Below are 24,912 nucleotides of genomic sequence, written 5' to 3' on the forward strand. Positions count from 1 at the left end.
CAATAATAAAAAATAAAAAGTTTAACTAAAATGCCAACTATTTGTAGTGAAACCACCTTCGATTATTTCATTTTTAGGCATCTTTAAAATGGAGAAGCAGATGAAATGACACATCAAGTACAGGGCACACATGAAGATTCAAAGCTTCCACTTTGTTGTTACTGCATATACTATATTCTCACCTCCTCCAGGCACGTGTTGCTAACTCGGTTCCCTACACTTACGGGCCTGGATAGCGCCCCCCCTTTGCTGTCCCCGTGCTTCAGCTTTGCGAGCCCTGCTGCGTGTGATGCCTTCACAGAGCAGCAGACCAGCTTCATGGAGCCTGGTCCCTGCAGCACGCAGGCCAGAAGCAGCCTGGGTAAGAGCGAGTCCAGGAAGTAGGGATAGTTGGGCCAACATCGATCTATATTAAGAAAGTTATCCTGATGTAACGTTACCGATGCACACTTTTGCATGTAGGATCCAGCTTTATATTATGTTCTATCCTATAATGAGGTGTAAAGCAGATTAGAATAAACTAACTGAATAATGTCTTTTGCATGGTCTTAAATGTTTGGTCACTGGTCACAGCAAACCTGCTGCTCAAAACAGCATGTGTTTTGATCCGCTATTGCCACATAAAGGCATGCATACACCGACATGCTTGAATGGCACATGTTTGTCATCGTCAGTTATGTTGTGGTCATTTTGAACTATTTTAGAAAAGACTGAAAACTTCTCTGCTTCAAATCTTGAAGGGCATATATTATCATTTTTAATGTTTTTTTTTTCACTGTTAGTTGTCTGAAGAGTTTGTAGCTTGTGACAGTTATGCAAATTTTTCAAAAAGAAGTAAAAAAAATAAAAAATAAAGGAAACCATAAATCAACCGAGCATGCAGACAAAAGTTGTCTAAAAATAATGACCTTATTTACGAATAGCATTGTGTTACATCCACACGAGACAACAGTAGTTATGGCAGAGTAGATCACTTGATTCCCAGTTAATACGGCAAATTTAAAAAGGCAGTTTGCCCATTTTAAACAAGACAGGTAAAATGTTGTCTGACAGCCATAACTTGGAGACCTAGCAGACCGACACACTGTCCATGGATTTAAAAGAGGGTGGCTTGATCTGCTCGTAATTTACCTCAGCCATTGCTGCTTGTGAGAAATAAAAATTCATAAACACTAAAATTATGGCACCATTCAGATAACTTGCGCCCTGGTTCTGACCAGCAAAGCCGCTCCGATGCGTAAATCTTGGCGGCCACAACTGAAGGTAGTCAAAACTCTCTATTTCGTACAAATAATTAGACTGTGTTTTGAACCTTTTGGTGAAAATGTATCTGTCAAAACAATAATATGAAACATGAGCTGTCACACCATTCATGTTGATGTTGCAGATAGTTAAAATTCAAATGTAATTGTTTAGATAAAGCAATTAAACATTTCATTTGATAACAAAACTGCATACAAATGTGGATTTGCTTACCTAAAAACCTTACTCTCTCAAGTATTTATTCAATTGTCTCAGTGGATCGTTACTGACTGCCTGGAAATCCTATCACCATCATCATCCTCGTCATCATCATCATCATCATCATCATTAACTATCCCTCAGCTTTAGGTTATTTTCTGGGTTGAAACTTTGTCTCTACACCCTGGTAATATTTGCCCTTCAAGATGGGACAGAATCAACAGACAAGGTGATTTTTAGTTTGAATTATCAAGGAAAAAGCTTACCTGGAAAGCACTTTAAAAATGTCATTCTTTGCGAACTACCACAATTCGTTGTAAATACATGGAAATGTGCAAATTAAAGTATCACAATCTATTTCAAACTCTGAGTAATGGTGTACATTTCAAACTGGAGCTGTGGGCTTGGTTTGTTTCTTGCTTTTTGTGTACTTTGTTTTATTTTCTCCTCAATCACCAGAGCGGACACAAATGTTTGTCACCAGTCGTTTGCTAGAAATGGGATTCACTATGAGACATATCTACTGGGCCATGGAGGCAGCAGGTACTGCTCTTGGAGTGTATTTGTTGCCAGTTTTTTTTTGTTGTTTTTGTTTTCTTTTTTGCTTCATGTGCTTTGAGTTTTACATTCCGTGTTCATTGTGTGTTGATATATCCCCAAAAAGGTTTGATAGACCACCTGTTTCAGAGGCTCTCGTTACATGAATACCACTTCTTTTTGTACCAGCTTAAACCACATGCTACATTTCTCTGAACAGACTCAAGTCTGTCAGACTTTTAGCATGGTCCTCTGATGATAGTAACTAGAAACTTTCTTGATGCATCTTCTTTTTGGAACTTTGACATTTCAACCTCCACGTGGTCCTTCCAAGATGTAGCAGGCGACTTGGACTCTCAAACAATCGAGGTCTTGGCAAGTTGGATGCTAGAGCACCCGCTGACCGACAACCAGCAGGCAGCTGAGTCACCAAGACTCGAGGCAGTGGCTGAAACCCCATCGCCTGATGGGCCAGAGACGGTGCAGTGTCCTGAGAGGCCCACCAACCAAACAAGTGAAAGGTGAGAAAGTAGAGAACTTCTTAGAAATGAAAGCTACTTATGAGTTGTAAAACGAGGGAGCAAAGTCAAAAAGATATATTCATGAAACTTTTAGCTTCAAATGTCCTCGTGTGCATTATTTCTGTAGCCACGAATTCAAGTCAGTTTGCCACAGGCTGTGTTTTTGTTTTGTTTTGTTTAAAGTTTTTACTTTTTTCTTTTAAATGAATGGTTAACGTATCACAGTTTCTTGAGTTACTTTTTTGACATTACAGTCTCAGTTGTTTTTCCCCATGCTTGATTGTTGTATGAACATGTAAGTTTAATGTAAGAGCCTCCAAGAGGTCAAATAATTATTTAGATGAACTGAGCAAAAAATAGTCACTTTATCTATTCGAGCCTTTCGACATGTCGAGGTGAGTGAATGTTCATCGGTGCATGAAGGGCATCCGCAGAGTGTAACATTAGATTAACTAGAGTTATTACTGGGTCACTCCTGTGACATTTGTGTGGCATTTACATACATTTCCTGGTTGTGGTACCAATGTGGAGGACATATTTTCTCTCCAAGCTGCCACACTTCAAGCTGCTTCAGCCCGGCTTGGCTAGAAATCAAATTGCATCTACTACAGTAGCTGACAGAAAGGAAAAGCTGAAGCGTTGTTCACCCACAGTTATGTGTCTTTGTAGACAGCATGGTAGCTCCTCCACTACTGTGTGGTCCAGTCACCTATACATGTTGGCATCATATTGGTGTTTTGTTTCCAGCCTGTTACCAGGGCTTGACTGGATAGAGAGGGAGAACTTCCTGGACGTCCACCTCACTAGGAACAGACCTCCTCCTGCACGGCGACGGCGGTCAGGACCTACGCAGAGGACCTCTTTCCGAAGACCAGGTTAAAATTTCAGCACAGACACAAGGACGTGCATGTTAAATCTAAAATGAAAACTCGGTTGTTTCAATTACTGCGAACTTTAATCTGAAACAATCTTGTTTTTAGACTTGCCGTCACCCAGCCCACTGCCACAACTCCATACAGCAGTAGGTGATTGGCCAGAGCATGTGGAGTTCCATCCTTTCTCCACGGAGGAGGAGTCAGAGCTGAGTTACATGGATGACCCGTACCACGAAGAAGCTTACGAGGACCTGCTCACCCCGTCATTCTTCAGTTTGGAGAGAGATACGCTTCAGATCGTGGAGGTGTCATAAACCCGTTCCTGCCACTTGGCCAATATCTAAATTTCACTATTCTAGTGAATACGTTTAAAAACCTCAGATGTTTTGAAATTGCCCTCCCATCAGGCTGGAGAGGAGCACAGCCAGATGGTGAAATGCGAGCTGTGCAACACCTTCACCCTGCAATTTAACAATCACATAAAGCGACGACATCCGGGCTGCGGGCAAAGTGCTGCCCGCAAAGGCTACGACAGCACTGGAGCTTACGTGGATGTTTGGTTCAAAGGGGAGTGTGGCTCCAATTTCCCCTTCTACCTCCTCTGCAGCTCCTGCAGAGAAAAGTATCTGACTGCTAATGCAAGCGATCCAAATTCAAAATACGAAAGGTAAAGGAAGCGGTCGGCGCATGAGCAAACCACACATACTCTTGTTCTCACATTTTCTGATCTTCACTGTTGTATTCTCCTTCCGCTGCAGGACCAAAGGTCTGACGTCTGATTTGATTGGCCAATTGGACAACACTTCAGACGGTGAGGAGGATCCATCCCCACTCAAAAAACAATGCACTTAAACGAGGCAGTCATTATACTAATCGTGAAAAAAAAAAAAAAAAAAAAAAAAAAACATGTATCTGACGCTTCTGTTTTCTCAGATGAATGGGAGATGAGCCACCAAGTTGAGGATGACCCAGATAAACTGACGGGATTGGAGGATTTTGGGCTCCTGCTGAGACCACTGGGGCTGACTGAGAAAAAGCTGGTCCCTGATCCAATTGTCTTTACTGAACCGGATCCTCTTGGAGCTCTTGTTTACAGCTCATCCAGTCCCACAAGGGTAGCCTCTAAAGGTATTAAAAATTTTGTCATCGTTGTCGTTGAGAGTTGCCTGCAAATGTGACGTTTTGCCAACCAGCTGCATAAAGTGTTTTAGCTCTTCTGCAAAGAACAATGGGCAGAAAGTTTAGCCTCTAAATGTGCAAAGCTGGTAGAGACATACACCAAATGACTTGCAGCTGTACTCGGTACAAACATTTGCTCCAACAAGTATTGACTCAGACAAGATGAATACAGATGTACAACACACTTTTCATATCTTTTATTTCTAAAACATTCCACTAAAATATAGTAAAATTTGCTATTTTAACATGATAAAATGTGGCAAGTAGTATGACGATGGGTTTCTCTATTAGTGACTGTAGCTGTAGACCAGAAAACATCTCTGAGCCTTGGGCAGCAGGCTGTATCTTTGAGGGACTCGCATGACCGACTAAAAGCTCTACAAAGAGTCACGTCCACAGCGCAGATTCTCCTCGCGTACAGCATGGTGATGAGGGCGCTGTCTCAGACCGCCTCGAGGTACAATATCAGCACAGTTGTATATCATCACTTTTTTTTATTTTTTATTTTATTTAACATTTAGTTTATCTGCTGTATTTTCATCTCGCTTTGCAAGCGCGTCAGTGTCCAGCCAGTCTAACGGGCTGGAGTCCTTGGGACTGGCGGACATCCGGATCCTGGTGCGTCTAATGACTTTGGCTGCGGGGGGCAGGGCGCACGCCTGCGTGGACAATCCGCCCGGCGTGAGGGGAATGGTGACGGAGCGCCACAGGTCCACCTGCTTCAGCTTCCTCACCTCAGCCATCGGCAACGTGGTTTCCCACAGCCCCTCTGCTTACAGGCAGCTGGTGGAGATATGCACTCAGGTTGGCTTGCTCTGCCAATGTCGTAGATGGTAGTCAATTTTTAAGCTAAGCTTTTATTAACATTTGCGAACTTTGTTGTTTCCAAATGAACTTTTGCAAGTGACAGAGAAGGTGTAAAACTTTGCAGACCCACTAGAATCCCTTTAAGCCATCAGTTTATCCTTCTTGATGCACGCAAAACAGTCATAAATCTTTAGGGACGACAATAAAACTTGGTGCAGTGACAACTATTGCTTTTGTAATGATGAGCTCCAGTTGCTAAACAGAGGGTGTCCACATGCCCTTAAAAAGTCTTAAGTTCATGTCTAAAATCAAGGTCTTAAAATGTCTTAAATTCATTTTTAAAACGTCAGCTGCCCTTAAATATGTTAATCACAGGTCTTAAATATTGTCGTGGCAGTACTGTTTAAGGTAGTTTTTTTTTTTTTTTTTTCCCCTCAGGGGGCTTTTCTGTTTGAGTTGCATGGAAATATCTTGATTGCATTCTCTGACTCGAGATGGTTGAAACTGGCTGCTAATATACACTGCTAGATAGTTAGCTAGTTAGTCAAATTTTTTTGCAATCCTTGATTCTTATGAAGCAAGCTCCCCCCACCAACATCACCTGCAATTAGATTCAGGGTGTCATTAAATCTTAAGTCTTAAATTTGAGTTAGTAGCATACCCTGCAAACAAAAGTTTAGAATTTTACTCTCACCAGTCTGACATTACTGCCTTCAGGACCTAATGGCCGCAGCTACCGGGGTGAACATCGGAGCCATCACAGAACCCCAGCAAAGACCAACTTTAACAACTTCCACTCAAGCCGCCATACAACAAAGGGACCTCGGTGACCAGACACCTCCAACGTTCCTGGTCACACAACATCTGGTGTCTCTGCTCACTGACAAGAACATCCACTCCTACAGCCTCGACAGAACGGAACACGAAGCTCACGGTGAGTAATAATTCTCTTCCTGATTATGTTTGGTAGTTAATGACAGTGTTATTCATCGTTTCCACATGTTATTGATTTGGCCTAGACGGAGGTACCCAAGGGATGGCTTCCTCATCTTTGCCTCCTTCTCCTTCGCCTCACCTAAGTGCCAGAATAGGCCCTCTGGAGCTAGCTAATGCCTTGGCAGCGTGTGTCCTTTCTGCACGACTCACCAGCAAACATCGACAGTGGGCAGCGCAGCAGCTGGTGAAGGCCTTGGCAGCTGCAGGGAAAGAGAGTCCAAATCGGCCCCAGACATACAGCGATTTGGCTGGTGATCTGCACAAGTGTCCTCTCAAGAGGCTTGAGGGACATTACAACAAGGTACACTACACATTTCTTTTCTTTTTGCTTTTCTTCTGATGGAGAGGACTTAGGGTTTGTTGTCTGTTTTGTAGTAACATTTATTTATTTTTTTTTTGTTAGTTTGATAGCTCCTAGTGGCTAGAACAGTTCCACTAGCTTTTAGACTGGAAGTATCTTTTCTTGTTATTGAAACTGGAACCTTTTTTTTTTTTGTTTGTTTTGTTCTGCAAAGGTGGCGAGCTGTTCCTGGAGCAGTGACCAGGGTTTGCTTGCTACATGCTCTCAGGACAAGGTGGTACAGTTGTGGAAAGTCAACCAAAGCACTGTGGAGTTACAGACCACTTTCTCCTGCATTGTCAGGTTGTATCTGCTGCATCAGTTTTTAGTTTTGGAGCTAATACCAATGACTATTAGGACTCTCACTTTATATTTTTGTAACAGTGACGTTAAAGCTAATTACTCACTTAACAAAAACAAAGAGCATACGCTGAAAAAAAGTACATTTACAGACCTTAGGGCTTAAGGTCCGTTAAGGATGTGTTATTAAGTACATTTTTTAATTAGCATAAAGTATTGATCATGTTTTATTTCGACCTTACATTTAGATCTTATTGCTCTTCAGAAAGCCCTAATTTATCCTGGAAACCCTAGATAAACATTTGGCATTATCTGTCAGTTGTTGCCACCAACTGGCCTCTAGTGTTGTATGTATATAGTTAATAATTAAGGGTTCTTGCATTTCGGATATTTTGCAGTAAGACGGACAGATCGAGCTCTGAGCGAGCCGGCAGATGCCAGCACATGTCTCCTGTGTTTTGGAGTACTGGGGGAAACTTTTTGGCTGCCCCTGAGAACAAGCACATTAACATCATGAACATCAGAGGTCAGTGGGTTTCTCAGGTGATATTGAAGGCTGAAAGTTGGCGTGAACTGCTGGATTTTGTGTGTGTGTGTGTGTGTGTGTGTGTGTGTGTGTGACCCCGCCTAGTTGAACGAATGCCTTAAATAAGTTATTGATCACAAAAATCTTAACCCCTCATGGAAAGGAGCATGATGCAGCTAAAAATCACATTTTACTGGAGTTCAATTTATTTACAGCAATTACTTTGCGCAGAAATCTTTTGACGTTACGAAAAACGATTGAAATCATTTCAACACGCAGTGTAGTTGCAACTTGAAATAGACGATTTCTCTCACACTTCAGGATCTCTCTGCCATGTGGAAGATCAGAGCTCTCGGGTCACGGCTCTTTGCTGGGCTCAGAGCTTCCATCTGTGGTTGCTGGACCAGCCGGCAGCCTGCAAGAACAGGCCAGGTGAGAGTCTGCTGGTGGGACGGCTGGATGGCTCCCTCTGCTGGCTGCAAGTCACAATGCAAGATCTGGATCTGCTTGTGAAGAGGACTGAACTGGCTCACTGCCACAGACAAGAGGGTGAGGAGAAAGTATCACACGCAGTTTAGAAAGCAAGCTTGGATAAAAAGAAGTGCAGAATTGTATTTGCTTCATTCTAAGTTGGGAATACAAATAGCTTTTGATGTAATTCTGTTAACAAGCATATTTGGTTTGTGAGCAGTTCTTTTCTTTTTTTTTTTATATTTATATTCTGAGCAAACACTTGGTTTATGTTTCCAATAGATTCTAACGAGCTTTGACTTGCAGATACTAATTTCTCTTTTGAACTGTGATATAAGACCGATGTTTCAAATAGCTTGTATCATTCTCCCGCTGTGAGTCGTTTTCTGGGTGCACCTCTAGACTCTAAATGTCTCTCGGTTTGTCTGACATATCCAAAAAATATCTTTTCACCTAGACTGATGTTCTTCTTTTCTTTTTTTTTTTTTATAGCCCCCCACTGTGTGGCCTGGCACTCAGAAGACAAGCCTTTCGCTGTGGGCTATCCCAGCGGGAAGATCCTACTGGGCACAACGGAGAGCTATGAGAACACACAGCCTGTAGTGTTGTCTCTCTTCCAGGTTCGCATTGTTAACGTACTACATTAACAAAAATGTTTACTTAAATCTATTATATTAAACATGCCGGATACCTGGAAATAAGTGTAAAAACTCAGGTTTATTTTTTTCTTTTATTTGATAGACAAAATGTTTATTAAATAAAACACATACTATACATGGAACATTTCAGAGACAAAAAACAAGTCTAACTTTCATACCCAATTAATTCTACTTTACATGCTGTGATGGTTTTTTTTGTGCTGCATATGTACTTTTTCCCCTCTATCTTATGCCTTTGACATCCCACCTCTTCTGTCCTTCACCTTATAGGACGCGGTGAGTTGCCTGAAATGGGACCCCACTGGTCACTTGCTGCTGTGTTTGGGGAGGTCAGAGGTGGTGAAGGTCCTGGGACGCTCTGGGGGAACCTGGGTGACCCTGCACTCTCTGTATCATACCAGCACTGTTAACACTGCAGAGTGGTGCCCTCTCGCTGGCAGAGCACCCAGCCCCAGACTCATGATGGCTGTGTGAGTTCATTCAATAATCTGCAACTTTTTGCTAAGACAGGAAAAAAAAAAAAAACCCAGCTAAAACTGCTCAAAATTAGGACAGTCGTATCTTATTTAGACACAGACGGCATATTAATGAGAGATTTCGTCTCTTCTTTTCTTGTTTCTGTAGAGGGTGCCAGAACGGGTCGGTGTATGTTTGGACTCTGCCACAGGGGGGTACGTCTGTATCTTTGCCAAATATACTGAACAGCCCGCAGAGCCAGGATCAAAGCTTCGAGGTCAAGGTCAGTTTGATGGAGATTTTCTTGCAGCCTCTGTGCTTTAAAACCCGTCAGTCGTCGCTATAATGAGCTCTTGACTGCTTACCAACAATGGACTGGAAGTGACTGATACTCATATAATTTACAATAGACCCAAATTTGCTTTTCTTTTTTTGCAGCAGGATAGTGCAAAGTGTGCCTTTGTACTTAACGGGCACATCACTGCGGTGAAGTCCCTTTCATTTTGTTCCAGCGGCCTGGCGCTGGTTTCTGGAGGGATTGGAGGGCTGCTCAACATCTGGTCTCTGCAGGTAAATGAGCTCTGCTGCTGCAGTTCCTTAAAATCAGGCCAAAGTACCACATGATATCCAACATGGGGATTCATTGTGTGATCGTCTCATCTCAGAACCTTCTTGTCCACAGGATGGTTCAGTGTTGCAGACTGTTACAGGACTCGGCTCTGTTGTCAGCACTACATGGATACCAAATTTGGGTGTAGCCGCTTGCTTTGGTAGATCAAAGGTGATTTATATCAATCGTAGCTTTAATGTGTTTGTATTTGCGTCTTCCTTTTCACTATTTTTATTAGATATAATTACCATAAATATCTTAGAGTTTGTGATTTTAACGTGGAAAAAAAATGGCGTGGAGGAATGAATACTTCTGTAAGGAACCGTGTTTTTGTTTAAACTGCTCTCGTCGCACTACCAGGACGTTTTGTTGATCTGCTGCACCCCCGACTGGATCGGTGAGAACCACGTGCTGGCGTCCTGTCGGATGGTTCTCAGGAGCCAGAACGTCTTGGGCCTGAACCGGGCGCCGTGTTTGGCCGTCTTCCTAGAGAGGCTGCCGCTGCTGCTGCAGGAGCAGTACAGCTACGAGAGGGTCATTACTGAAACCTCGTCCTGGAGTTGGATTTATATTCACAGCTCGTTATCTGTGACGTAATTTGTGGTGTCCCTTGTAAACGCAGAGCCACCTGGCAGCCGGAGATCAGCTTGTCCACAGCGCCTTCCTGCAGAACCTGGCCTCCCTGGCTGTTGGTCTGTCCTTGGAGAAACACCTGTGCTCCTCGCCGCGGCCTCCGCACCACGCCTACCCCGACGCTCAGTCCTGCGTGTCAGAGTGGAGCTGGCTGCTCACTTATGCCACCACTGTCCGTAGCGCAGAGGCTATCGCCAGCGGCACTGCCTTCCCTGAATCCTTCATAGTTTCTGGGCTTCTGGAAGTCCAAGACTCAAACATCGTCAAGGCAGTGGTGAGTTCTGATGTTAGCTTGCTTAAAAAAAAAAGATTTTTCTCTTGCTAATATCCTGTTATACTGTTACTTTTAGGACAACAGCATGTGGAGCTTCAAAATGGATGAACAGCTGATGTCATGGGCCACCAGCAGACCAGAGGTGGTTGTTTTTATCTTTTTTTTCCTCTCCATTTGCAACAGAATATTTTGAATTATTAACCAGCCTCTGATTGTCCACATGACCACCTGTGTTTTTCAGGACTGGCAGGAAGGAGGTAAGAGTGAGGTGTACCTCTGGGGTAATGGACGCTACGGACAGCTGGCAGGAATGGGAACCAACCTCACGATGCCTACAGTAGCTCCCTCCCTGTTACAGACACAGCAGGTATCTGCTGCGTGACTCAGGACATAGTTTTCATTTCTATTTATTTCCTGCTGCGTTCTTATGTTTTGTCCTTTCTTTGTTACCAGGTTGTTTGTGGTCAAAACTGCACTTTTCTGGTCCAGACCAATGGGACTGTCCTGGCTGTTGGCGAGGGACAATATGGTCGACTTGGCCAGGGGAACTCCGACGATCTTTACGTCCCGACTATTATCTCTGCTTTTCAAGGTAGGTGCAATGCTTATCTTAAGAACCCTGGCCTGAAGCTGCTTCAGTATTTTGTCTGAAGTTGAAGTTGGAGCGTTTAGTTTTGTTTTATTTTTAAACCACGACCTGACTGTCGTGTCTCGATGCAGGATATGTGGTGACTCAGCTGGTGACCTCCTGCGGCTCGGACGGACACTCGATGGCCCTGACCGAAACTGGAGAGGTGTTCAGTTGGGGAGACGGAGATTTTGGGAAGCTGGGCCATGGCAACAGTGAAAGACAGAGGAGACCCAAACAGATCGAGGCTCTGCAGGGAGAGGAGGTCGTCCAGGTAAACATGGCTGAATATCTGAGCTCCACTGATTTCACTCCATCTCATTCTTGCTCACGCTGTCGGAAGAGAATTCCGGTTACAGAAGGAGCTTTGAGGTTTGTCTGTATTTGATTTGTAAAATATAAAGCAAAAATAATGTTGAGTTATTTACATGTAATAATGTTAATTCTAATAATAATCAGAGTAAATCATAAAGCCTAGAAATACAAAACGTCTTTATATGGACTTGCATTTTCCAACCGTATCATGAAAACTCAGCTGTTGCATATTGTTGTTGCATGTACCAAAGCCCCAAATGTTGGTGTTAGCAATAACTTTTATACAAGTAACTTTGTAAGGCAAGAAATACAAAAAATACATAAAGAGGAGATTGAACAGATTCTTATAGGAAAATAGTTTGATGGACTGCACACTCTGCAGACATATTCACTTTCCACAATGAGACCAAAACTAGATGCGGCTTCCAGAATAAAACATATTGAACAAATTGAACAACAGTCTTTAAACTGGGCGCAGAAATAAATACTCTGTTGGTTCTTTGCCTGTTGTTTTAATATGCACCATTCCCTGGGAGAAGCATATCCAGAAAGAGAACAGAAATGTTAGAAAGACTAATCAAAACACGTTGCAAATATTAATTTACTGAGGCTCTTATTGCCAAAGTTTTGAAAACGCTAATCCTTTGTTTGGCCAGCTTGCTTGTGGCTTCAGACACTCTGCCGTGGTCACAGCAGATGGGAAGCTGTTCACCTTCGGCAGTGGTGAATCGGGGCGCCTGGGTCTAAGGTCGACGTCTAACAAGATGCTGCCTGAAAGGGTCGCTGCGCTTGAGGGATATCATGTAGGACAGGTAGGAAATGAATGTGGTTCAGTTTAAATTGTGGCTTTAACCCCCCTTTTGTAGAAAAAATAAAATAAAATAAAAGTGTGTTTTCTTTTCTCAGGTGTCGTGCGGCCTCAACCACACATTAGTGGTGTCTTTGGATGGAACCATCGTTTGGGCATTTGGAGACGGGGATTATGGCAAACTTGGAACCGGTTCCTCCACTGCTAAATACTATCCTCAGGTATGTTAACATTGCAAAACAATGTTCCAGGACCGACTTAAAATTGTATTTTACAATTACGAGACTGGAAAGACGCGAGGAATTGCAGAAAGTTACTTTTTGGTTTTACTTTACCAGAGATGAAATATCGTCTGTGTTTCTTTTATGGTTAGAAAGTGGAGCAGCTTTGCAACAAGGGTATCAAGAAAGTCTGCTGTGGGACCCAGTTCTCTGTGGCGCTGAGCTGCGATGGACATGTTTACACATTTGGACAAGGTATGTCTGACTGCTAGAGCAAATCTGTGTTGGAAAAAGTGGACAACTTTATTTGCAATGGTACAGCAACAAATCACTTTGTACATATTTTTGGGAACTGTTTTGTTATCCTGAGGAAATTTAAAGTGTGCTAGCAGAAAAGGAAATGCATTCTGTCTTTTTTTTTTTTTCTGTTGATTCTGCAGAGCGTCTGATTGGTCTGCCCGACCCCATGCTGAAGAATAAATCCACGCCGCAGGTGGTGCCGTCTCTGGAGGGGCTCTTTGTAGAAGACGTCGCTGTGGGCTGTGAACACGTGCTGGCTCTGTCCTCCACTGGAGATGTTTACGCGTGGGGCTGCAACAGCGAGGGACAGGTACTGAGCGTGTTCGGATGTTTCGATGCATTTCCCACATTCGGGACTTGTGCGATTGCGTTCCTTCTCTGTTCGTACCAGCTCGGTCTTGGACACTCTAATCAAGTGAAGGAGCCAACGCTCGTAACCGCTTTGCAAGGCAAAAACATAAGGCAGATCTCTGCTGGCCGCTGCCACAGTGCTGCATGGACAACCCCTTCCGTCTTGATAAAAAACTCAGGTATAATCCTACTTTTTCTGCTCACAAACGCTTTCTGATCTACGAAAGGAAAAGGAACCGTGACCCCCGTGTGTTATCTTCTCTGGCAGGTGGCTCTGGACATCTGCAGCTTGGCCTTCCCCAGTCAGTTCCTCCGCAGTACAACACTCTGAAGGACTGTAGCCCTGATGTCCTCTGCATGCGCCTCAGGGTGCTCTACCACTTCTCTGATCTCATGTATAAGTCCTGGAGGCTGCTCAATCTGGACACCAAGAGTCAGGTACGTTAAATCCCTTTGCTGTGCTTCTCAAGCACAGACATGTTTTCTGTGTAAAAGAAAAAAGGGGAGCTTTTTTTTCCATTAGCAAAATCTCACACTGATCTCACAGATTTTAGAGAAATCAAACCTTTTAATTGAGTTATTCAGTACATTTTTTTAAACATTGCCACCCCTGCAGTTAGTGCTTTGCGTCAACCCCTTTTTTATCTGTACTCCAGCACTCCCTTAAATATTTTACAAGGTTAAAGCCTACAGAAAGGTATCCCGGTGTTCCACTTTGCACAGTTTCTCCACATCACCCAAAACACTGAGTCCTCGCTTATGCTCTCCTTACTTTAGCACATTCACAGATTTTCTACAAGATTTAGGCCATGAATGGAGGTTCGTTTTGTGTTTAAATCTTTTTGGTGTTTGACATTTTCCTGTATGCTTTGGATTTTCTGTCTGAAAAACATAACAGCCCAGTTTCAGTTTACCAGCATAGTCTGCAACAATTTATTTTTTATTTAAAGAGCAATATTATGTAAAATTGACTTTTTTTTCTTTTTTTTTTTAGCTTTACACCATGTTATGATGTTATTCCCTCGTCAAAAACATACCTGGAGTGCTACGTTAGTTTTTTCCGGGTGCTGTCAGTGCTTGCTGTCACAAAGCTCTGTTTATTTTCATGAATCTCCTTCTTGGAGCTGCAGTGCCCAGTCTAGCTGCTGCCTCACACAGCATCCCTTCCCCAGACAGCTCCACCAGACTAGCGGCAGCAGCAATTAGCAAACAAACTACTTCTCAGTCAAACACTCCTAAAAAGAAACCGGTTGTAAACGAGGAGGAGGATCGTTGCGTGTCGGAAAGCGTAGGAGCTTCTCATAAAAACAGAGGCCTCTTTAAGGCGAGGTGATGTTACTTTTAAGTTATGTTTGATCGTTGAATTCATGAAGCAGTGTTTTCTAGCAAGGTTGCCATGGAAGAGAAACATTCTTGGTTTTACTTCACTCCTGCCTGAATTTCTGAAAAACTCAATATGATCTCATCAGATCAAAGTGCTAAAAATCCCAGAAGAGTTTAGCAAATAACTCCACGTTTGCATTTCATTTCGAGGGTGTTTTTTGGGTATGACTCATAAACAGCTGGTTTGCATGCAGAAGGTGTACAGCAGCTGTTATGGAGACTTGGTGTCCTCAAGATGTCAGTCTTTGCTGCAGGCCTTTGCAGATTTACTCCCCCCCACTCCCCTCCCCTCAGTGTCCATGATGGAAAGTTAAACTCTGCCGCTCATCCATTTATCCATTTATTGTTTGCGCTGCAACCAGCATGTTTAGGTGAGTCAAGGGTGGTGTTTTATAATTTTCATTTTCTCACGTATCCAGATCAAATCACATCTGCTTTACTTGTGTCACTAAGAGAAATAGGTCTCTATGTCTGTATGCCTGTACGCATACAAGCAGTAAGTCGTGGATGTATACTTATAAGTTTCTTGAAACCTCAGTCAGCGTAACAAAGGAATGGATACATTTAAACAAATGCTTCAGTTACAATTATCTCAAAAAGACAATTGTGCCACAGTTGAGTTAATGATGTTCCCTCCTGAATTAAAAAAAAAACAAAAAAAAACGAGATTCTTATTACTGCACTGAGAATCAAATTATGTTAGGACGCTGTGGCAACAAATTTGTCCGCTGCTGGATGTTGCGATTCTCTTTTCCTACCGTAATGCACCGTTCTGCTTTTATTTTACCTGTCTTCCCTTTGCTTTGTCCAGATCTCCGCTTCACGCTATACTTCGGGGGCAGCAGCCATCATCAGGGGTGAACTCAGAGGTCTGTTGTCCCCCAAAGTCAACACTCTGCCTCTTGTGCGGTCAATCGGCAGGACCATGACCCAGGGCAAAACATATGGGCCGCAAATCACAGTGAAACGGATTTCCACAAGGTAATGACCGTGTTGTAAAGTCCAGTGACTAAACCGGAATGTCTTTAGGGTTTTTTTTCTTTTCTGGAACAAAGACGCTTGGGTGCCCTAATGGCATGCTGCGTTTTCAGCTGGCCATCCATGTCCGACGTCCTAAAGCAATTTTAGGACATTTATTTGGGGTGTTGATTGTTTTACTTGAATTATTTCTTCGCGTTTGCTTCAAACCCAGTCTCATTCCCTCCCCACAGAGGACGATCAAGCAAGCCCATCTTTGTGCAGATCGCGAAGCAGGTGGTGAACCTGAACCCTCTGGAGCTGCGGCTGCCGTCCCGAGCCTGGAAGGTGAAACTGGTTGGGGAGGGAGCTGACGATGCCGGCGGAGTGTTTGATGACACCATCACTGAGATGTGCCAGGTAGGTGAGAACCGCGCAAGTCTGAAAGCGTCAGAGCCGATAAATTATGTACTTCCTCTAAGGTAATAGTGTAATGCACTTTTTTCTTCTTTTTCTTTTTTTTTTTTACCAGGAGCTGCAGTCTGGTGTGGTGGACCTCCTGATTCATACTCCCAACAGCTTTTCAGATGTGGGCTGCAACACTGACAGGTGAAATTCTAACAGGTTTTACTCTTATAGCAGAATATCTCATCGTCAGAAACGACCTCACCGCTAGCAATGGCTCCAAACGCTCGCAGGTTCTTGCTTAACCCAGGGGCTCACTCGGAGGATCACATGGTACAGTTTCGCTTCCTGGGTATCCTGATGGCCGTGGCCATCCGCACCAAGAAGCCTCTGGATTTACATATGGCTCCGTGGGTGTGGAAGCAGCTATGTTGCATGCCGCTGTCAGGAGCTGACCTGGAGGAGGTGGACCTCCTCACCTACCGCACCCTCCAAGGCATCCTTCACCTGGAAAACAGTGGAATCACAGCGGACAACTTCCACGTGGTGCGAAGATGTTAAAGCCAAATGCTTCACAGAGATTATTTGTCATCATCTTTGTCATTTCCTTTCAACCGTTTCCTTTTCTGTCTTAATTCTTCCTTCCATAGATGATCCCTCTAGATTCATTCATGGCCCACAGCGCAGATGGAAGGCTGGTGCCGGTGGTCCCTCGAGGTCAAAACATCTCCCTGACATTTTCCAACCGCACTGAATATGTAGAGAGAGCTCTGGACTACAGATTGCATGAAATGGATTCACAGGTTTGGGAGTCTTAAGTGTGTCAAATTGATTAGGAGGTTTGGAAGCCTTAAAAAAAATAAATCAACGAGCCTGTACTGTGTGGTGCAATTCTTCAGGAAATATGGAAGAAGAAGAAGAATCAGTGAATAACCTTTAAGATTTTGATCCTGCAAATAATTAACAGAAATATCTGAAAATGAATCTCAGGTTTGGAGGTTGTTTCCTAGAAACACGTGCTGTTGCTAAATGTGCTCCAATCAAGTACCAGGTGAAATCATCTAAACCCTGATATGTTTTTCTTTTTTTAGTTCTTGATTTTAAATCCACAAAACATTTCAGAGTTGCACTTTAACATGTTTTGAAGAAAAATATTTGAATGTTTACTTTTAACTAAAAAACTTTGCTCATATGTCCAAAGCTATTGTAGGAATGCCATGAATAATGTTGTGACCATCTCTGCCCTGCATCTACACGACAGTTTTGTCCTCAAAGCTGAGTTTGTTCCTTCCTGTCCAGGTGGACGCGGTCAGAGAGGGCATGTCCACCATCATCCCCGTCCCCCTGCTCTCTTTGCTGACCGCCCAGCAGCTGGAGCAGCTGGTCTGCGGCCTGCCGGAGGTGTCCGTTGAGATGCTGAGGAAACTCGTGCGCTACCGGGACATCACGGAGAGCCACCAGCTGATCCGCTGGTTCTGGCAGAGCTTGAAGGAGTTCACCAACGAGGAGCGGGTGCTCTTCCTGCGGTTCGTTTCTGGCAGGTCCCGGCTGCCTTCCAACCCGGCCGACATCTCCCAGAAGTTCCAAATAATCAAGGTCGACAGGGTGAGGCGTCGCTTTGTCCGCCGATTTATTCGAAATAGCAAAAATAAGCCTCAGCGCGTATTTGCTTCTCTTTCTTTCCAACGTCAGCCCATCAACGGACTCCCTACCGCGCAGACCTGCTTCTTCCTGCTCCGCCTACCCCCCTATACAAGCCAGGCCATCCTCGCCGAGCGCCTGCGCTACTCGATCCACAACTGCACTTCCATCGACATGGACAACTACATGCTGACCCACAACACGGAGCCAGCGGAGAGCTCAGACACGGAGGAGTGAAGCTGAAGACCACGGGGTCGTGAATGTATCTTCTCCAACGCCATGCACATTATGCACTGAACAAGGACTTTTATTTGCCAAACTTGTATGGTAGTGTACTGTTTAATATGTTGGTCTATTTAAGGAGATAAAGCATTTTGACTTTTCAAACTGTGCACAGTGTTGTAATTCTGGCAGTGCTACTACAGGGATAAGAATTAGACTTTTAATATAGGCAACTGAGCCACAATAAGACAAGTATAATGTGCCTGTTTGTTTGAGATTATGTAAAAATGTGATGGTTTACTACACTGACTGTTGTCATTATTATTTATTAAAATGAAGAGTGTTTAAATAAGGACTTCTTTGTAGTTTATTTAAATAATTTTCAATAACTTCGCCATCATTTTTAAACATTGCTACGCAAGAGTATTCATCCCCTTTGTACTTTATCCTTCATCACATAAGTTCAAAATCCGGTGAATGGAAAACACTACATGTGGCGGATAACTAACACTGCACATGATGCTGAACACACCATTCCGTCTGTGAAACACGGTGGTGGCAGCATTATGCTGTGGGATTGTCTTTAACAAGCAGAAACAGGTCAGCCTGGTCAGAGTTGAAGTGAAGATGGATGGAGCTAAACGCAGGGCAATCAGCTTGATGTCTGAGCCAAATTCACAAATGCGCCCGAATTTATACGCAGATCAGAAGCCATTGTATGTAACTTAAATACCTTGCTGAAGAGCACATCAACTCAAGTGAAGAGGCCGGAAATGAAACCACAACTCTCCGACTGCAAAACAGATAGTCTTCCTGTTGAGTCCCAGTCTACAATAGGGCAGTTTCCATCAAAGCAGTCAAAGTCTGGAGTTTATGATGTGACAAAATGAGGAAATGTTTAAGGGGTCCAGATACGTCTGCAAGGTCCTGATTTACATTGAGTACACTGTTTTTGTGAGGTTCCAGGTTCTTCTGGTGAATTTTATTGTTTAGCCCCTGAAATCTTACTGGTCTTATATTGGTAACGCACCTGCACGTCATTAGACCATACCAAAGCAAAACAGGTCAAACTAAACAACATAATCTAAACAAAGAAACATGGATAAGATTATTAATCTAATTTACAAGCTAATCCACCTAACTAAGTGGTCTGCCAAATAAAACATTTAATACAGGGCGACTCAAAAGGTTGCTTTAAAGAAGAGAAAAAAGAAACAAAACAAACTTCCTCCATTTGGTAAAACCCAATCAGTGACGTCATACACCTATTTAAGCAAGAAATGCTGGCGGATCCTTCCTACACATCTGGTCAGGCTGTAGCATCTACAGACACGAACACGTAGACGTCTCATGGAGAGGGTCGGCCCGTTGCTGCGACACGTCACAGCGTCCGCCATATTGAATGTGGAATATGTGCCAGTCAGCTAATACAGGTAAATGGACCGAACTTTATAAAGTGCCGTTCTACAAAGTATCTTAAGTTAATTTCTGCCTTTGACACATTTTCTCACGCACACTAATATGTTTGGTAATCAAAGAAATGACTAAAGACAGAGTTCGTAGCATCTTTATAGCTAAATACCGACATGGTGAAGCTGAGCTGGGAAACAGAGACTGAAGAACAGCAGCTCCAGCTCTGATCCTGACTGATCTTGCCTCACTAAATCCTCTGGTTTTTAATTAACTTCCCCTCTAACAGCGGTTTTTCATCAGCTCTCTCTCATTAGAAAACAGTGTGAAAACGTTAGCGGCTACGCTAACAACCAGCGGTTACTTCGGCCAATTTAGATAATTAGAAAATATTTCTCGGTTGTTTAGAAGCGAATTTCTGGCTGTAAAGTAATTCTGATCTTTCATCCTTATCTGTAGAAGGTAATGAGAATGAATCCAGTTTGTTTCGTAAAACGGTTGAAACGCACACTTAAGGAGCTCCGATCGCCCTGCTGCCACATACAAGATGGCGGTGACGTAACGTAGGACTCAGAGCTCCATGAGGCGTCTACGTATTGATGTCTATGGTAGCATCTATCTGAAAGGACAAGCAATGGTGAGTAAAACGAAAAACTAAAAATTTACCGAATGTACTTTGAACCAAAATAAACACTCATAGTCATCCAATGGTTCAGAAGTGTTATCTTTAACTAAAACTGCAACTTAATGCTACCGCAAACAAACCCGGGATAATGAGTGAAGCAAAGTTCCAACAGCAATGTTTAAATTAAAGCATCATGACAAACTACGGAAAGATTAAATGCATTAGAAATGCATTTAAGGGGCAAGTGGTAAACACAAACCGAACCTCTTTGTCGCAATGTACAGTATGTACTAGAGTTAATTGCTACGTGTTTGATGGCTTTCGAAACACTGTCTCCAGTTGGAGTCTCGTCTGTAGTCTTTGGTTGTACCCGTTTGTGAATCTTCTACGCTCCCCCACTCAACTTTCCATTAATATACTTGGATACAGTATTTTTAGCAATTAGATTTTGTGGCTACTTATCCTTGTAGGACATTAATGACAAACTGCTTGGCAATTTGAATTGTCATGTTTTCTACACAATGGTGTTGGTCATAGAATGACGATGTCGGTGTTAATTTCAATTTGTCTTATTAAATATTCTAATTTAGAGAGGCTGAATGTTTTTTTTTTCTTTTAATAAGCCATAATTATCAAACTAGCATAAACAAACACCTTGTGTGCAGTGAATCTGTGTTGCGCACACGTTTCACTTTCTTCAGCTACTGGAATACATGAACTTTTTAACGACGTTTTAATTCACTTGAGATGCACCTGCATGTTGCACGTCTTTCCAAGGTGATGCTAATCTTTATAGGGGTAAACATCTTAATGAAGGAACTGGATGAAAAGAGCATAGCAGAGCACAGCTGCACTGTTAATGTTGCCGACGATTACAAATGAGCTTCAAATAACTTTTTTGTTGCATTTCTGTTGGCAGTAATTTCCAGATGAAATGACAATAAAACAGAGCAACAACTCCATCCATCCATTTTCTTTACCCTTGTCCTTTAGTGGGGTCGGGAGGGGTGCTGGTGCCTATCTCCAGCAAACGTTCCGGGCGAGAGGCAGGGTACACAGGTCGCCAGTCTGTCACAGGGCAACACAGAGACACACAACCATGCACACACACACACACACTCTCACACCTAGGGACAATTTGGAGAGTCCTAACAGTCATGTTTTTGGACTGTGAGAGGAAACCAGAGTACCCGGAGAAACCCCACGCATGCACAGGGAGAACATGCAAACTCCATGCAGAAAGACCGGGGCCGGGAATCGAACCCAGAACCTTCTTGCTGCAACAGCTCTACCAACTGCGCCACTGTGCAGCCCCAGAGCAACAACTCCCTCCTCCTAAACATATATATATATATTTTTTTTTTCTTACCAAAAAAGATCTTAATTTAATTCCCCTGAGTTTAATGTTGTCCTGAGTCAGCACAGCTGGTGTGTCTGCAATTTGTCTACTCTGGTGAGACGTCTGCTGTGACCTTATTACCCATCTGTTTCGCTGGGAGCTGTGTGGCCGGTAAGGCAGAATTCAGCTTGCCGTCAGCAGCCTTTGCAGCTGAAAGGGGAGGCTTTCTCCTGAGAAGCCTCGCCTGGTATAAATATAACGTCCATCTATCAGCAGAACAGGTACACAACTATGGAAAGGCCGTGGCAAGAAGAAGAGGGAGAAAGAAAGGGGGGAAAAAAAAAAAAAAGATGTTGGGGATTTGTTTCACATATCTGGTGCAGCTTCTTGAGACTTGGCTTGAGCGTACACGAAGTGAAGCAGGTGTGGACTGGGGTTTGTTGTATTAAATATCCCTCTTGTAGACACAGGTGGCGCTCAGGCAAATGGAAGAGCACATTAAGCACACACTGAGACGTAATTCAGATCATTTCCTCCCAAACGCAGCAAAAAACAACAATATCTGGGCAGGAATTACATGCCGGAACAATGCGGCGTTTTTTAATCTGATTCAGATCTCTTTGCCAAAAAGGGGATTATCTGGACTTGAAGGTACTTTGCAGCAAAGAAGTGCTTGATTTTCCCTTTTATCTTTATCTGCTCAGCAAAGTGTATCAAATTGTTTATCATGAGTGGGTAAAGCAGTGCAAAGATTTTTCATAAGTAATGGAGATGCATTGTGTGGATTTCCTGATAAGTTTGTAACCAGTGTGAAAATCCAAACCTTAATGGATTTCAGTGAAAGTAGAATTTGAAGTTATTTTTGTTAAGTAGCATGAAACTACTTTTGTGGGCATAAACTAGCTGTTGTACATTTTCTTCCCACATGAGGGTGGTGTGACTGCTGCACTCCACCTAGGCTCTGAGCGTAAACTGCAGGAGAGCCCTGAGAACGAGCAGGCGTCATCATTTACACGCAAGCACAGCATATAGCTGATGATGCAGATCACTGTCAACTAATCTCTGTCGCTGCTCCTTCCACTCAGCTCATTTAATCAGGACAAATGGATGACAACAGGCTGGATGTTAAACAGCGTGCGGTCAGATTGCTCCGCGCAGACACCTGCTCAAGGCTCAGCTTGGACTGATGCGTGCATCTGTCTGGACTCAAACGCGACGGTGCTCATTTAAAACGTGCCGGCGTCGTTTGGTTGCGAAATGAAATCAGTCACAGAAAGTAATGCTCCGCCCTAGTCGTTTCCACACTTTGTTCAGAGGCAGTATAAATGGTGCTTTCTTACCTGCTGAAAAATATTAATATTCTTCCTGCTTAAGAATTTGGATTTTTTTCAATGCAATGTCTATCGCTGCAGTTTACCACAGTTGATTCTTCCCTAAATCACTGTAAAATATTACCCTTTCATACGCTGAAAGCACTATAATATTGTAAAAAATAAAATAAAAAAATTCACCTTTGTGTTTTGTTTAGCAGCATAAATGATAATTTAGTTGTGTAGGAACCTGTGTGAAAATGGTCAATTTCAGTTCAGAAGTGGGAACTGGGAAGAAATGAGGACGTGAAGACGATCTGAGGGAGGGATGACACAGGAGCGTAAAGGATAAACTTTTTTTTTTTTTAAGTTACATTAAGCAATATTGGTAAAACAAGGGCCAATTTATATTAGTTTTCATTCATTCATCTTTTTTCTCTTCGTACGGTCATCGGAGAGGATTAGGACAGGAACGTGGTGCCCATTTCTGGCCTTCATTGGCTAAGAGGAGGGGGACACTAGTCGTCCTTCTCAGGGCAGTTGTCGGTGGACATGCAGCATTTCTAATATGTTTTGTCACAATTGTATTGCAAAGTCCAATATACATGCTGTCTGTCTGAGTGGACATGTTAAAAACCTCTTTGAAAAGTACAAAAAAAAGAAGAATTTAAACATTTTTGAAAGAATCTTGGTTGAGGTCATTCCTTGTTTTCAATCAGATAAACTATTAAAAGATCAGGAAAGGCAGGCAGCTATAATTTAGTTTTCTCACCCATAATCTGTTGCATTTTTGTAATTGTTTTGATAGAAATTTAAGTAAATAAAAACGAGCTAGATATATAAAAAGTGATTTTTTTTTAAATTTAAATATTTTGAGACATAACTTTTGTTTATATATTGCAATATTTATGTATACGTCTCACTGAAGCAGGTTTCTCCTTCCTGACATTTTAATTTCGTCAAAGGAGGGTGTGACCTCGTTGAGACAAAACAGAAATGTGACTGGTCACCTGATCCTCTGCCCACGCACACGAGCTTCCTCCTCCACCTCCACCCCCCGCTTTCCCTCTCCAAAATCAGAGAAGCTCATTTCATCTCAGCAGTGAATGGATGTGTGCTGCCGTAATAACAAGGGCACCTGGTTGCGGGTCAGTGAATAGCTGTGATGTGTCGTGTGCCTTGGCTGTGATGGGGTTGTTTGACTAAACTGACTAGTCGGCATCGCCCTCCCTCCCTCCCCTCCCCCGTCTCTGATTACAGGACGGGACTGACGGTGTTTGACCCGGGTACATCAGAGACACTCAAGACTCTGGTTTCAGTCAGTGATGTCATGTGGGTGTAGCCGTCTCCTTGCCAAAACGACGGAGGCTGGTCCGACGTGTGCCAGACAAGAAGCAGGACAGATTTGACAACAGATGCAGTACACAGCCCTCATCAGGTTGCAGACTCTGGAATAATGATTTCATATTAATTGTATTTTGTGCTATTTTATGTCGAGGTAATTTGTGTTGCAGTTTGAGTGTAGTGTTTTCATAATAACACGATCAGATTAAAATACTTTGTACAGGAAATATGGACCAATGCCATCAGTTAAAAGAATTGGATTGCCGTATCAATAATGTTACATTTCAGAAGCTACTACTTAAATGTACTATACTAATGCATTTAAATAGTCATTGCAAACAAACAAAATTTCATTTGGAATAGACTGTTAATTAGGCACTGATGGTTTTCATACAATGCACAGTAACCTTTAATTATAAGTTCAAATTTTAAGGCTTGCATTAAAATTTGATTAAAGATTAAAGCTAATCTTTAATATTTAGTTATTTGATGTTTTAAAAACCTTTGCAAAGTCGTGCCTAATATACTGTGCTATTTATTCAATTTGGTTTATTTATATAACACCAATTCCCACCAGATGTCCTATTAAACCACTTTACAACACAAATGGGTTTAGTTTATGTCTAGTTATATAAGATTCAATATGGCTTAAATCAATTCATTTAATTTGATTCCTCTTGCCAGATTCAGTACCTGTACTCCATTCAACTCCAATTATAGACGATGCAGTCAAATTCAGTGGATGATTATAATCCCAATTAAGTTATTAATTGAAAAGAAGCCTTATTAATAATTGCTTCGATTCATTGACTTTGTAGCAATACCTTCACGCTTCTGTTCGATTGTTGTCGTCTCTAAACGCTCTTAAAAACCCGAGGTGTTTAATGTGACTTCCAGAGAGGGCTTAGGTGCAAACCTAGACTGCTCTCATAAATAATGCATGAAGGTCTGAGGAGGCAGAGCGAGCTCCCTGGAATGACTGGAACAATCACTCTAACACTTCAGGCA

At 42.8% G+C, this 24,912-nt stretch overlaps 1 protein-coding gene and 1 long non-coding RNA gene across 2 annotated transcripts in view; both read left to right on the forward strand.

Moving 5' to 3' along the window:
- Positions 1-18,229, forward strand: part of LOC103142722 (probable E3 ubiquitin-protein ligase HERC1) — a 43,044-nt gene extending 24,815 nt beyond the window's left edge. Inside the window, 39 exon segments of the mRNA XM_007558901.2 lie at positions 192-361; positions 1,921-2,004; positions 2,333-2,519; positions 3,267-3,394; positions 3,500-3,699; positions 3,802-4,061; positions 4,153-4,205; positions 4,328-4,522; positions 4,865-5,030; positions 5,128-5,377; positions 6,098-6,314; positions 6,400-6,677; positions 6,892-7,019; positions 7,415-7,542; positions 7,864-8,091; positions 8,506-8,633; positions 8,943-9,142; positions 9,297-9,411; positions 9,567-9,698; positions 9,811-9,909; positions 10,099-10,272; positions 10,361-10,645; positions 10,722-10,787; positions 10,887-11,012; positions 11,099-11,237; positions 11,366-11,547; positions 12,245-12,400; positions 12,495-12,617; positions 12,770-12,872; positions 13,058-13,227; positions 13,309-13,447; positions 13,537-13,706; positions 15,463-15,632; positions 15,863-16,028; positions 16,141-16,217; positions 16,307-16,559; positions 16,664-16,816; positions 17,313-17,618; positions 17,706-18,229. Coding sequence (XP_007558963.1) covers positions 192-361; positions 1,921-2,004; positions 2,333-2,519; positions 3,267-3,394; positions 3,500-3,699; positions 3,802-4,061; positions 4,153-4,205; positions 4,328-4,522; positions 4,865-5,030; positions 5,128-5,377; positions 6,098-6,314; positions 6,400-6,677; positions 6,892-7,019; positions 7,415-7,542; positions 7,864-8,091; positions 8,506-8,633; positions 8,943-9,142; positions 9,297-9,411; positions 9,567-9,698; positions 9,811-9,909; positions 10,099-10,272; positions 10,361-10,645; positions 10,722-10,787; positions 10,887-11,012; positions 11,099-11,237; positions 11,366-11,547; positions 12,245-12,400; positions 12,495-12,617; positions 12,770-12,872; positions 13,058-13,227; positions 13,309-13,447; positions 13,537-13,706; positions 15,463-15,632; positions 15,863-16,028; positions 16,141-16,217; positions 16,307-16,559; positions 16,664-16,816; positions 17,313-17,618; positions 17,706-17,891 — 6,490 coding nt within the window. The 3' untranslated portion in view covers positions 17,892-18,229.
- Positions 18,230-19,739: 1,510 nt separating this feature from the next.
- LOC103142724 (uncharacterized) lies at positions 19,740-24,236 on the forward strand. Its single transcript, XR_476726.2, has 3 exons — positions 19,740-19,923; positions 23,526-23,708; positions 23,821-24,236. It is a non-coding gene; the product is annotated as an uncharacterized LOC103142724 (long non-coding RNA).
- Positions 24,237-24,912: the final 676 nt, after the last annotated feature.

This window comes from Poecilia formosa, unplaced genomic scaffold, assembly GCF_000485575.1.
Source record: "Poecilia formosa unplaced genomic scaffold, Poecilia_formosa-5.1.2 Scaffold100, whole genome shotgun sequence".
NCBI lineage: Eukaryota > Metazoa > Chordata > Actinopteri > Cyprinodontiformes > Poeciliidae > Poecilia > Poecilia formosa.